This window comes from Falco biarmicus, chromosome 2 (genome assembly GCF_023638135.1).
Source record: "Falco biarmicus isolate bFalBia1 chromosome 2, bFalBia1.pri, whole genome shotgun sequence".
NCBI classification, from domain to species: Eukaryota; Metazoa; Chordata; class Aves; order Falconiformes; family Falconidae; genus Falco; species Falco biarmicus.
Window position 1 is genome coordinate 83,905,922 of NC_079289.1, and position 12,655 is coordinate 83,918,576.

At 38.5% G+C, this 12,655-nt stretch overlaps 1 protein-coding gene across 2 annotated transcripts in view; it reads right to left on the minus strand.

The window, feature by feature from the left end:
- Positions 1–12,655, minus strand: part of SYTL5 (synaptotagmin like 5) — a 94,397-nt gene that overhangs the window by 25,894 nt on the left and 55,848 nt on the right. For both annotated transcript variants that reach the window (XM_056329425.1, XM_056329427.1), the window contains exons 5-9: positions 12,311–12,443; positions 10,310–10,435; positions 5,670–5,826; positions 3,990–4,119; positions 2,046–2,152 (exon numbers count right to left, since the gene is read on the minus strand). In XM_056329425.1, the coding sequence (XP_056185400.1) occupies positions 2,046–2,152; positions 3,990–4,119; positions 5,670–5,826; positions 10,310–10,435; positions 12,311–12,443 (653 nt within the window). The remainder of the gene's footprint in view (positions 1–2,045; positions 2,153–3,989; positions 4,120–5,669; positions 5,827–10,309; positions 10,436–12,310; positions 12,444–12,655) is intronic.

Consider the following 12,655-nt stretch of genomic DNA (forward strand, 5'->3'; position numbering starts at 1 on the left):
TTCCCCTTGATACTCCTTGAAAAATATGTACTGCAGTTCGTGGGTTTCTGGGGGTTGTCTCTTCACTGTCAAAAGCAATGTTAAGTTAGAGAAGCAAAATACCCATTCAATTTTCCAGCTGATCTCTCTGTATGTGTAATAGGTTTTCCTGATAAAGCTGGGAGCAAAGCAGCTAAAAACCTATTCCCACCCTTTCAGCTGATAAATTCCAGCAATCTGCACATCCTATTGACATGTGGCATCTCCCACCACTGCTGTCACAGCTCCCATCACTCAGGAATCAGAGACTGAAGTACTTCAGCTAGCTCCACCAGTTGGCCAGGAGAAAAGGAGGTATAACTTTTCTCAGGCTGCAGAAGCTTTTTTTACCCTTCATCGGATCTTTCTTTTTGCCTTTTCTGTCAAGCACCAAATAAATTCCAGCAGGAATACAACTTTTATCTCAAAACACTGCGTACTTAATGAACATAGGGAAAGACTCTGAAGACTCCTGTGAGTCAAATTACCCTAAAAAATATGGTAACACTAAAGCTAATGAATTAAATCGATCGATTTCATAAGACAGAGCAAGCAAGGATATGGGTAGAATCAGAGATCTATGACCCCTGTTATGAATGCAGTTTAAAAGGGAATTGGCACTCAGATGCCAGAGCAACTGAATCAAGGTTATGCCACAAGAGAGGTCTCTGATGTTTAGCAAAGAAGCTAGAGAGCTGCTGAGATGCAATCTGAAATTTCATCCAGTCAGCAAGAAAGAAAAAGAAAAAAAAAAAGAAAAAAGCCACCTCTGAATAAGAGGAAGACAAAAATCAAAGAACAGAAAACCACTCTGGGCTTGGCATCTCTGACACCTGCCTCAGAGAAATCCCCAAATGATAACTACCACACCCTGTACAATTAGAGCAGAAAACTGATATAAAGATATTTAAAGTCTGTATTTTCTTATTTTACGCTTTTCTTCTGCAATATTTTCCAGCTTCTTAATCAAAACCACATTCTTTTTCTTTATCACAATTATAAAATAAAACACTTATTTTTTGAAGTTTTTCTTCCACAGAAACCTGACATACAGGAAGGTCTTTTTTTATTTCCTTAAAAATTAACACAAACAAAACTGCTGCAGGCAAACTCTGAGTGCTTACAATCCAAGAAACAGCTGGGAATCTCAACATGGTGGTTTTCCACCGAGACACAAGTATTAAATGCTACAAGAAGGGGAGACATCTCCCATGGCCAATGCTCTTCTGAGAAGAGCAGATGGTTGGGAAGGACTGTGACATTAGACAAAATCCATAAACCATAACACAGAGGGTTAGGGTTTTTGTAAGCTACAAGCACACATTTGGAAACTTCAGAACAAACCATGATTAGATGAGGAACTATTTAAATGACTCTTCTTTTTTTACCCCTCATGCATATTTAACAAGCTTGGAAATTCTTTTATAGCATTGATGCACATCTGCAACTTGTGTGTTTTGAATATGTGCATAAGAGAAGGGGGAAGTTGTGAATCACTTCAGGAAAAGCAGCCTATAGAATACACAGAAAAAGACATAGAGATGTATGGGAGAAAACAGTGAACAGGAAGAAGAGGCGAGGAACAGTGTCAGAACAGAAAGTTACGGCTTCTTTTGATGAAAATATATATGTGTAAGGGGAAAATCAAAGCCAGACAAAGATTAAAGCCTTTAAAGTATAGTATTTTTCAACATCAAAATTAAAATCTAAGAAAGTATGAATCAACAGAACTTTGGAACATGTGTAATAAATATATAGTGTCTGAAATTTATTTTCAGGCCAGATTTCTTTCACCTGTGAAATCAAAAACCAGCAAAGCAGTAATAATCTGTAACCATGATTATTCATTGGAACCATTCTATAGCAAACATACTCAGAAGATGAAGCTGTTTAAAAACCCATTAAATATCCCTGAGATAATGCTCTGCATTACTTATATTTTACATAGATATACATACAGTGCTGATTTCATAAGTCTGAACAACCAGGATTTCCACCAGATACACATTTGCATGTTTATAACTCACCAGTTCCTGATCTAAGGCACTAGGTACAGATTTGCTTCTTATGCTCAGAGTGTCCTCATTTCCTTCAGAGAGAGATTCACTCAAATCTATCTCAGATCGGCTACGATCTGGAAAATAAAAACAATTTAAAAATTTGCTATAATTTGTACAAAAATATTATGTTCCATCTTCCACACTTTTAAAAGTGTTGTCTCAAACCCAACTGTTTTTTAACAAAAAAACATCAAAACAGTATTTTAGGTATCTGTCACAAACTCCATGACAACTGAACATCAGTATGATAAATGGAAAAATATGTTTTCTGATACTGCTCAGTCTTCTGGCCAGCAATTTTCTCCCTGCACTATTTATCTGCTGTAATTTTCTCCTGTGGATGATACTAGAGATCAAGCTTTTGACTTTCTCTGGTAGGCCCATCAGCCTGGAATATTGTAAAACTCATGGTCCAAGTGTTTGCAGTGATGATCACATCTCCCACTGCCACCAAACTCTCCCCAGTGTCTGCTTCAGAATTAAGCAACTGGGGATGCAGATGGACACAGCAAGTACGTCTGCCATTTCTGGTGCTCCTTGTGCAGAAAGGAGGAGGAAGCAAAAAAGTCTCATGACCTGCACAAGTTTCTTTCAGTACTGCAGACCTCTCATCCACTCTGTAGGCATAAGACATGTTAGATGTCTTGGAGAAAGATTTTCTTAGTCTTCCCCGCACAAATCTTTTCTGTGGCTCTTCCATATTTTGAGAAAGAAAGAGGGGGAAGAGAATACTTCTAGATCCTGCAGGTAGGAATCTGGAAAGTTTTTAATTGTTCATCTTCTACTTGGGCTATAGCTGATGTGATGGGAAAGGTCACTCTCCTGAGCTTAATGGCCTTTGAGATCCTCCAACAAGGAGACAATGAAACGCCTGATGCCCATTCCCAGGTTGCCTGCAATTTTGCTCAGCATCCATCTGCTTTGGTAACACAAGGCCAGTTCTTTTCTGCTAGGAAAACCTTTATTTCATAAGGAGCAGAAATAGAATTTTCACTTCATAAAGAAGTACCAGCCTGTAACACCTCTGCCTGGAGCTGCACTGTACAATGCTCTCAAAGAAACTGAAGCTTTCAAGTAAAAAAATCTAAGGTGAAGAATATTATCTCCTTTGATTAGCTCTGTGGGATATGCCACTAGGTTTCTGCTTTGGAATAAATTCAGCTGAAATTAAGTGAACCCTGCTGTGTTTCAGAAGGCAACTTGTAAGTCTGAACCCACTCTGTCAGCCCTGTAAGACGCTGCCCATGTGCCTGGGAGAAGCAGAAGAGTGCTGGGCACTCCTGCCTCCTGTTGCAGGTAGGAGGAGGAGGAGGAGGAGGATGTCCACCCACTGTGGCCAAGTGGCTCTGACAGCACCTTCCTGTGCAAGCCTCATTTACCTAATAGCTTCCAATGAAATCAGGTAAATTACAGATTACTTGTCTGGTTCAGTGCATCACGTATAAAAATGAAATGACATGACATCTGTAAGGGACTTGTCCTCTGACAGCTCATTGTTTCCCAAATTTGCTTCTGGGCAAAGTAGGTGTGAAATATGGCAGCAGCACAGTAGTATTTTATACCGATTGCAGATAGGTAGTATTTTATACAGCTGACCACACAGAGAATGATTTAACAACATCAATTAAGAAATCTTGTAACAATTCCAAGACCATGTGATTTACCTAATACTTACATCATGCCAACATTACTGGGTTTAGGATTAACATTTTTTCAAATGTAAAACTTGTGAAGTAGTATAAACTTGGTTAGTAAAAGGGATGAATTTTCAGAATTAATATGTACAAATTTATGAAACTTACACCTGATCTTTCAATGTGCTTTAAAAACAAAAGGAACAAAGTCACAAGAATAGGAACAATCCTCTGATGAGAAAGGCTGGCAGAAAGAAGGAAAATACTTGATACTTGCCTGATGACAAAGATACCCTAGAAACTGCTATGGAAGGTGTTCCAGATGCTTTCCTACAGTGCTTCTTTACTAAATCTTCAGGCACACTTTCACTTGCTGGAATAATCATGCCATTCTCTAAGCCTGTGTCCTGTGCAATAAGAAAAATGCACATCCCATAAATACAAAAAGTGAGCTTATTCACTATCAGTCTACAAAAGCATGATTTCTATCAGCTCCCAGAACTCCAAAGCTCCTTTAGCATGCACTCTATTACTGAATATATTTAGATTACAATCTAATCTGCTTTGCTTAGCACAGATCATGTATAAAATTTGCACAAAGATGTGATTCATGCGTATATTCTGAATTTGCAACTGAAGAATCAGAGCAGTGGCATCAGGAGTGAAAGGAGGGAAATAAAACACTCAAATTATTAAAAGTTCACTTAGCTTGGAAATTAAAAAAAAAAAAAAGAAGGTAAAACCTATTAGTTTTATACCAGCATAATGATTTCAGCCAGAGTAAAACCAAATGGACTTGAACTAATCAAATTATGCCAGAATAACCCCTCAAATAAAGCCAATATGCTTGATATTATGGCTTTTTGCCTTCCTGTAAAGGAATAGCCAATGACTAACTCCATCTAAATTAAATGGATTGGCCTTTTTCAACCAAATCTAATGCACTTGAAATCCAGTTGGTCTGTGCACCAACAAGAATATAAACGAAACAACAAATATTTTATTTACAGCTCCCCAAACTGCCCTTCATATATACTAATTTATTTTTTATTAGGAAAGGCAATATATTAGACCAAGTATTCGGAAGTTAGAAAAAGACTGATGCACTCAAATGCTCATCTACTGTTTTCTAAACATTAACAGTAAAACGGCATTATGTCCAACTATAAATTTTGCTTTCATTGTACACTTAAGTCACCGCAACTTAGAATAACTCGCTGGTGCAATCATCCTTATTTCTTAAGGAGGGTGACTGAAACGAATTCAGCATGTGCATGTCTGCGCACAGCCAGGCTGCCTGGAAGTGGAGAGTGCCTGCTGCTGGTGACATGAACCACATCTTCCTGCTTGTTACAGAGCAGCTGAGGCAGCTAGCTCAGACGTGGCCACCTACACAGCGTGAGGCTTAACAGCAGCTGAGAGGAATCCCACCTCTCGTTTTGATAAAGCACCTAGCACACATTTTGTGATACACCATAAATTATGCAGAGCCCAATGTCCAAATCCAGAAAAGCCTAAAATCAATATGGCCTGATCTTCTGCAAGTGCTGAGCTTGCCAAGTTTCCCTTAGACTTAGTCAGTGGGAGCGTGCTGGACCCTGCATGCCTGAAAGGCACATCCTCAGTTCACAGCACTTCTTCAAGGCCCTGGTGCACCAAAAATGCTTACTCCCATCCCTTGTGCTTCCCAGTTCAGAATCTGTAACTTATTATGTAGTGCTGGACATTAACAGTGATTTTTAAACAAAAGAAAAATGTCTGCCAAACCAAAGCCACGTCACTGATAGAGCACGACAAATACTGTTCTAGTAGACATCTTCACTGGTCCCTGCAGAATTAACGAAGAAACAAAATCTCCTCCATCAGGCTTGTCCTTTCTCAGCTACAAATCAATTTAACAGGGCAGATACCAGCCAAGTCATCCTCTTTGGTGCCAGCTCTACACCGCTGTACTTACCCTGCTATAATCTGCAGTCATGCTGCGCATGCTGAGCGCCAGAGACCTTGGGAGGGAAGGTGTGGAAACGTTGCCTCTGTTCACAGGACCCACAGCCCCTCTCAGATGGGCTGCAGTGGTCTCTGCATCGCTGCTGTTCAGCAAAGCAGCACTCCCTCTGGGACGGAGAGAAGAGTATTAAAGCATTATTGCTTCGAGCAAACCGAGGCAACCAGCTTAGCAAACCACTGCAAGAAAACAACCATGGTAACAGTTTACTAGAATAGCATTGCCCTGTATGAACTGTGTGATCCGCTGCAAGGGAATGCTCACCTGGAAAGAAAAACAGAGGCAAAAGTGAATTACAATTACTTTATACATACAGGTATTTTCAGCACTTCTACCAGAACTGCAAATAGCCCAAATGGGCAGCTCTTGTCCAGGCTGCAGAAGCTGCATTCATCCACGTTCAGTTTGCACTGCATTCCCATCCCCACAGTCGGTGCAACAACTTGTGTGAACTTCCTAGCAGGCTGCTCCTTGGTTTAAAGGAAAACTACGGTGACAGGACAGTTCTGACCACTTCTGCATCGAATGTTAATGCCAGCACTATCACCACAAAGTCTAAACCCTTGGCTATCAGCTCTCTGTCCTCTACAGAAAAACAGCTTGCTCGCTGTCCTATTTATATTGCAATAATGACTCTTGGCCCAAACTAACCAATTCTTTCGACCAGCTTAGAAAGCTAGGAAAGCTGGACAAGGGTTTTTTTGCCAGGTTTCATGTTTGTAAAAGTGACAAAAAAGCATTTGTGATCAACATACCAGAACCCAATTGCTGTCTAGTACTACAATGGGCAGAAATTTTTCCATGGGACATTTTCTATTAGAAAATACTGATTAGTCCATGTGAACACTGAGTGTGAGAAAGGGTATGCTGTTGCACTTTTTGTGACCTTTTTGAACAATGAAGATTATTTTTGCAAGTATTGCAAAACATTTCCAGTTAAAGTTCTACTTTCATTTGAAATCTGATTTGCAGTAAAAATACAAGTTCTTGGCTGATCTATTCTTTCTCCAGAAACATCAGTTCAAACTTCTTAATTTTTCTTTACAGCTCAGAGAAATCTCAAAAAGTCTTGCAGGACAGTAACAGTTCTGCATATAATCCTCCTTACTGCCTTAAAAAAATAATTACTGGTAAATAGGAATTGATAAAGGAATTGTACCCTTTTCATATGGAAAATACAGTGTCTGAGGAAAACAGTAGTGCAAATTTACTGGAGAAATGTTTTGGAACTTACAGCATATTTTCAGCCAAAAGAGGCTTGCTTAATAAATATTTCAGATTTGCAGACATCTTCATTGTACTGGATAGGAGCTGAATTTGACCTTCACTTGGTTTAGGGTGGCATATCATGTTTAGAGTAAGTGCAGTAAAAATCTTCTCTACTACAATGGAAATTTTAATCAGAACTACTGTTGAACTGAGAAAAAAACACTCTGAAACACAACATCTCCTGTCTCACCACTACATTGAGCAGTGAGCACAGGCTCTGAATCCATGTTGGTGGAGTTATTGAAAACAAGGAAAACAAAGGAAAACTCTGAACACCAGGACTGTCTACGAATGTTGTGCAACCCCATTTTTGTCTTTTATTGAGCATATGGTAACATTTTTAACCATTACTATCTAATTTTGTACATTGGAAACAGTAGATAATGCATAATAAACATGCTCTTATGCATGTGCACTTCATATACACACACTACTACTTTTTAATTTGATGAGCTAGTGATCAACAAATCCTACTAAACGTGTTGTGGTTGAATTTTAGTCCTAGCTGTTCCCACAAAGATGTGTCTTTGCTGCTGCAAAGTCAGAAAAATCAAGGTTACTGGCTGTCATCTATATTTTATCAAAGCTATCAGACTTAGATGCACACACCTTAATTTCCAAATCTGCTAGTGTATGGAAAGCAGCCAAAATGTAGAAAAACTGGATTTTTATTGCATGTCACACCACTTTTGATGGATTGTTGTGACTTCCCATTACAAAAAATGTTGTTACAGATATTTTTTTTCCCTCACTGTGTAAACTAATGTAAATCAAGAGAAGTGTTCAGAAGCAATAGCAGGCTGGAATAAAAGATTGAAAAACATGTTACAAGGGGTTCTGCAGGGGTCATCAGTCAGACTGAGCACTTGCACATTGAACGTGCTAAACAGACCTCTTCTGTACTTTGCCCTTACTTCAGTTGCTATTAGAGAGAGGTTCAACACATTTTATACAAACATTAAGTAGACAACAAATAAAAGATGTTGTTACAAGGTGACTATGCCAGGCACTTCCATGTGGTACACAAGACCTCAGTACAATAGGGGAGTGTGCCTGTGTAGATGAACCTGAAATGCCTATATTATTTCCCCTGGAAGTATCCCGATGCAGCCTCCCAGTTTGGTCAGCTGCAAAATCAGTAAACGTTTTTACTGGAATAGAAATGAACCAGCTGAAGAGATGAACTCATCGCTTGGGACTCCCCTGTTGACAGCTCAGTACACCTTCTTTTAAACAAAATTGTTTAGCAAGAATAAAATTTCTCTCTTGGTTTCCCTGCTGGTAGGTGAAATGTTACCAGTTTTGGCAATGTAGCTAAAAAGATGAGGGCAATTACAAAAATCAGAAATATGCAGGAAAGTCTAGGACAGCTACAGTGTCACAAGCTGTTATATTCTTTTAATTTGAAACTTGAAACAATTATGGAGGGTAGTCTGGGAAGCTTTGCTATTAATTTTTTAATAATTACTACTCAGTTTTCTAAATTAGCAACAGATGAACTAAAGCAAACATCCTCAGATACATAATTAAGTATTTAACTATGCATACAAGACAGGAATTTTCATCCCTCTACTAAGAAATGTAAGCTGCTCCTCAATCCTCCCACAAACTAATATTTAGAAAGTGCCACATCTTCCATAGACAGTAGAATAATTCAGCTTCCCCCACCCCCCAGAATAAAACATGTCCTGGCAATGCAGCCAGGTTACTATGTACTTTGACAAAAGACACCGATTTGGCCAGGAGAGGATGAGATGACAGGTAGTGAAGGAACCTGCTATAACTACCTCATACCCCTAATTTAATAAATCCCACACCCTGGCTCTGGGCAAAAGCTAGAAATGGATGATTTATGTGAAAGTCAAGCAAAGCAAATCAAACATAAAGGTTATTTTTATTGACTATTTCATTCTATCCTTCTATGTCTGTATGCAAAGCTTGTATCAGGTACTGAATTCTACCACATGGACAAAATTATTTTGCTTCATTTATGGTTAACTACATGATAACTTTCTTGCAGTCTGGCACATCAAAACAGCCACAGAGATCTCTCACAAGCATCCTTTTTGTCCTTATTTTGTTAAATTCTTAGAGAAATCTGCATAACCTTAGTGTTAAGCAGCCCAGACACCAGATTCCTGAGGTTTTGTCTCAGATCCTTCACTCATCTCTATTCAATGAAAAGCAAAACAAATCCAGAAAAACAGCAAAAATACTACTCCTGGTCTCATAAAAGTTGGGTAGGCATCTGGCTAGATACAGAAGGCCTAATTAGCTTAGTCAAAAAAACCCCACCAACCCAAACCCTTAGTAACCTGCGTATGAATTAAAGAAGAAAACCAGCTATAAAGCTGATTCAGCTAGTATGTATGGCAGCATCAGAGGAAAAAAAATTTAAAAAATCAAATTGCCAACTTTCAAGAAGATTGTCATCATCAACTTGGGGCATGTTGCAGAATGTCCAGCAAATGGGGTTTTGAATTGTAGGTAACAAAGGGAAGCAAGCTCTTGCTTAAACAAGAAGGCTCATCTGTGGGTGAATTAAACTTCACGATGTTCATTTTACCTGATATCCTGTGTTCCTATATATCTATTTGGAGTCTCCCAGAATCACTGATTTAGAGCTAGAAATCTCTATTTGATCTCACAGCAAATTATTATAATTTTTCAATCCAGATTGTAAAATTTCTAGGTGTGTGCACCTGAGAAAAGAATGCGGGTCTACACCCAGTATAGACTATTCAACTGAACAAGAAAAATGTGAGCTATTTTTTGCTTCATTTTGGAGGTGGGACCTGAGAATAATGTTGCACTTGGCATTTTATAATGCCATCAGAGGCAATAACTGAGATGTCTTAAGCCCAGAAGAGTAAATGGAATTTTATTAGAAATAACTGGGACAATAATCATGGAAAAGAAGGGCAAACAGAGCCTTTGAAGAAGAAAATATAAATTACAATCAATTAACATGTCATTACTGACAAAACACTTTGGAACAAAGGGCCTCAGTTCTGTAACATGAACACAGTTCATCAATTAAAGGCCTCAAAAACCAAAGGAGATTGTACCAACAACAATCACCAGCTGAACACAAGGAGAGAAAAGGAAGATAGATGGAGATAATTTTTAGGGGGGTTGGGTAGGGATTTTTTTGTTAGTTTTGTTTTTTGATTTTTTGTTGTGGTTTGTTTTTTTTTAACCATAAGCTCTGCTTCTCAGCTACTACTGAAGCTGAGCATTCAAAAACACAACGCAACGCAGAGGACTGGCACACACCCTTAGGTCCATCCCGGCATGAGCTTTACCACATTTCTGCTCCTCACCTCTCAGAGCAAGGTGTTGACTTGCCACTGCGCAGACTTTGGGTTTCAGCTTCTGAGCCCGTGTTTCTTTCACCTTCATCCTTTGCATTTGTAATTTCTCCTTTGGTAACCACCCTAATTACCTTCCTGATGAAACAAGCAATAAAAGATTTTAAAAGTTGTAAGGTTTTTTCCCAGGAAACAGCAGCCTGACTGCAATATCATGGCATGTGCATTTTATTAATTTAATCTGTCTGACCTATGGACAACTCTGAATACAAAGGTCAATAGAGCACCAAATCTGGTTATTAAACTGATTCATATGAACAAAAAAAGCATCATATTTGCTATAAACTGCTTTTTAAGACACAATTATTAAAAAATCCCTCCTACTCGACATGGGCACTTCGAGCTTTGAACAAGAAGTGTCTTTTATGAAAATTCCCCTCTGTCCTTTTTTTTTGCAGTTTATACACAGCAAATTACTTTTTACTAAGTACGTGTCTTTTCCCTTAGCAAATTACACTATATGTATTTTCTCTTCAAGATTGCTTCGCAATTTCTAGAATTATATGTATCAATTCCCCAAACACTCTGTTTCCCAAAAACATAGCATCACCCCCTTACCCTGCAACGTGTGGCCTAAAAAGACAGAAATGAAAGCAATGAAATAAAGTTTTGAAAAGTAGCAGTATTCTTCACAGACTTACAAACAACAATAGATTGTTAAGTCATCCCATGACACTAAGTGTCAGCAGCAGTTGGCCACAAAATAGCTTTGCTAAAACAAATCCACTCATAAGATATATGAATGTGGAACCTTAGGAAGAAAGGAACAAGGAAAGAGGAGGAGGAATAATGAACTACTTGGAAGCAAGCCTAATTCTTGTAGGATTAGATTTCCTTTATGGGGAGTGTCACCACCAGAAAACATTTCAGACCACAAACTGAAAAAAGTCTGAACACCACTAAAATAAACAGACAATTATAAAAAATAATTATTCCTCATAGGGGAATATGACTAATAGATTTGCACAAAGGATTTAAATTGAACGAGGATTAGAAAAGTAAACTTCAATGCACTTTTAATATAGCTACCAATTAGCATGATTTATAGCAACATCTAAGTCCTGTTCTACTAGACTCCCTAAGCTGGTTCTTTCTTCACCTTAATTTGAGAAGCCAGAGGCATTCTGATGCTCTTTTCCCCAATATTAAAGAGAGATAAATCATTCATGTTAACTTCTGGAGTCACTGGAATAAGTAATTCCATACTCAGCTCTCCTCAGAAGTAAAAAAAAACTGTAGAAAGCTACCTACCCTATATTTAAGACCCATAACAAAATGTCTTTTGTCTTCCAACAGAAACAAAGTTTTCCAATGATATGGAAACAATGTTATGAATGTTCATCTGATTTTTCTTCCCACTCGCCCAATAGCCTCAAGTTAGGCCCAGACACCACTCGTGCAGCCCTAGAGTGAATGTATCTGTCTATGTCCCCTGAGAGTAAGAACTCCTCTAAGGGCATAGCCAAAATTGGGTTACATGTGTCACAGACTGCAAGATGACCAGCAACATACCTGTTTATTCATTGTCACACAGAGAAAAGGGGCACTGCTTGACTGTTAAATTGCATTTGCTATGGAAGCTAAAGGAAAATTGACTTGTTAGCAGAAACAACTAGTATACATAAAAACCAGGTCCTCCAAATACTACTTTTTGCATTTGCTTCTTCAGCGAGCCTGCCTTTAGGGACACACTGTTACTTCCGAGTATAAACAAGAAAAATCCAGGAGTAAAATTGCCTTTTTTCTGCTACCTTTATAGCTGAAGAGTAATTACTGCTGCAATTCCTAGGAAACAGCAGTCTAATTATAGTAAGTATGCTTTTAAACGAAGGCTGTTTCTAACCCTGGGAAGTTTGAGACTGATGTGGAACACTGGAGGAACTCAAAAGAAAATCCATCCAACCATCTGCAGCTGTTACCCGATTTACCAGTTTCCCAAAGAAAAGGTTTTACCCTATCTTTCTAGGTCCACTGAAGATTGATTTATGCCCATTTGTGGAGCAGACTGATACATCTGGCCTTTTTTCTTCATTCTCTTGGGGTTGATCTTTAAATGTTCTTCCTTCATCCTTACTGGAAACTGTGTCTTCATGGGAGGAGGAAGGAACAAAAAAGTTAATGTTTGCACAAAAAATGCAGCATATGTCAAACAACCTAGAAAAATAGGTTTTCCATTTTTCAATATTAGATAAAACCAATGCTAGTGTCATGAAAAAAAATTGGGGGGTTCTTTGGCTTTTCCTTTTGGAAAAGGGAACAAACCTTTAAATAGCTTGAAATGTTTCTCATTATCATCTC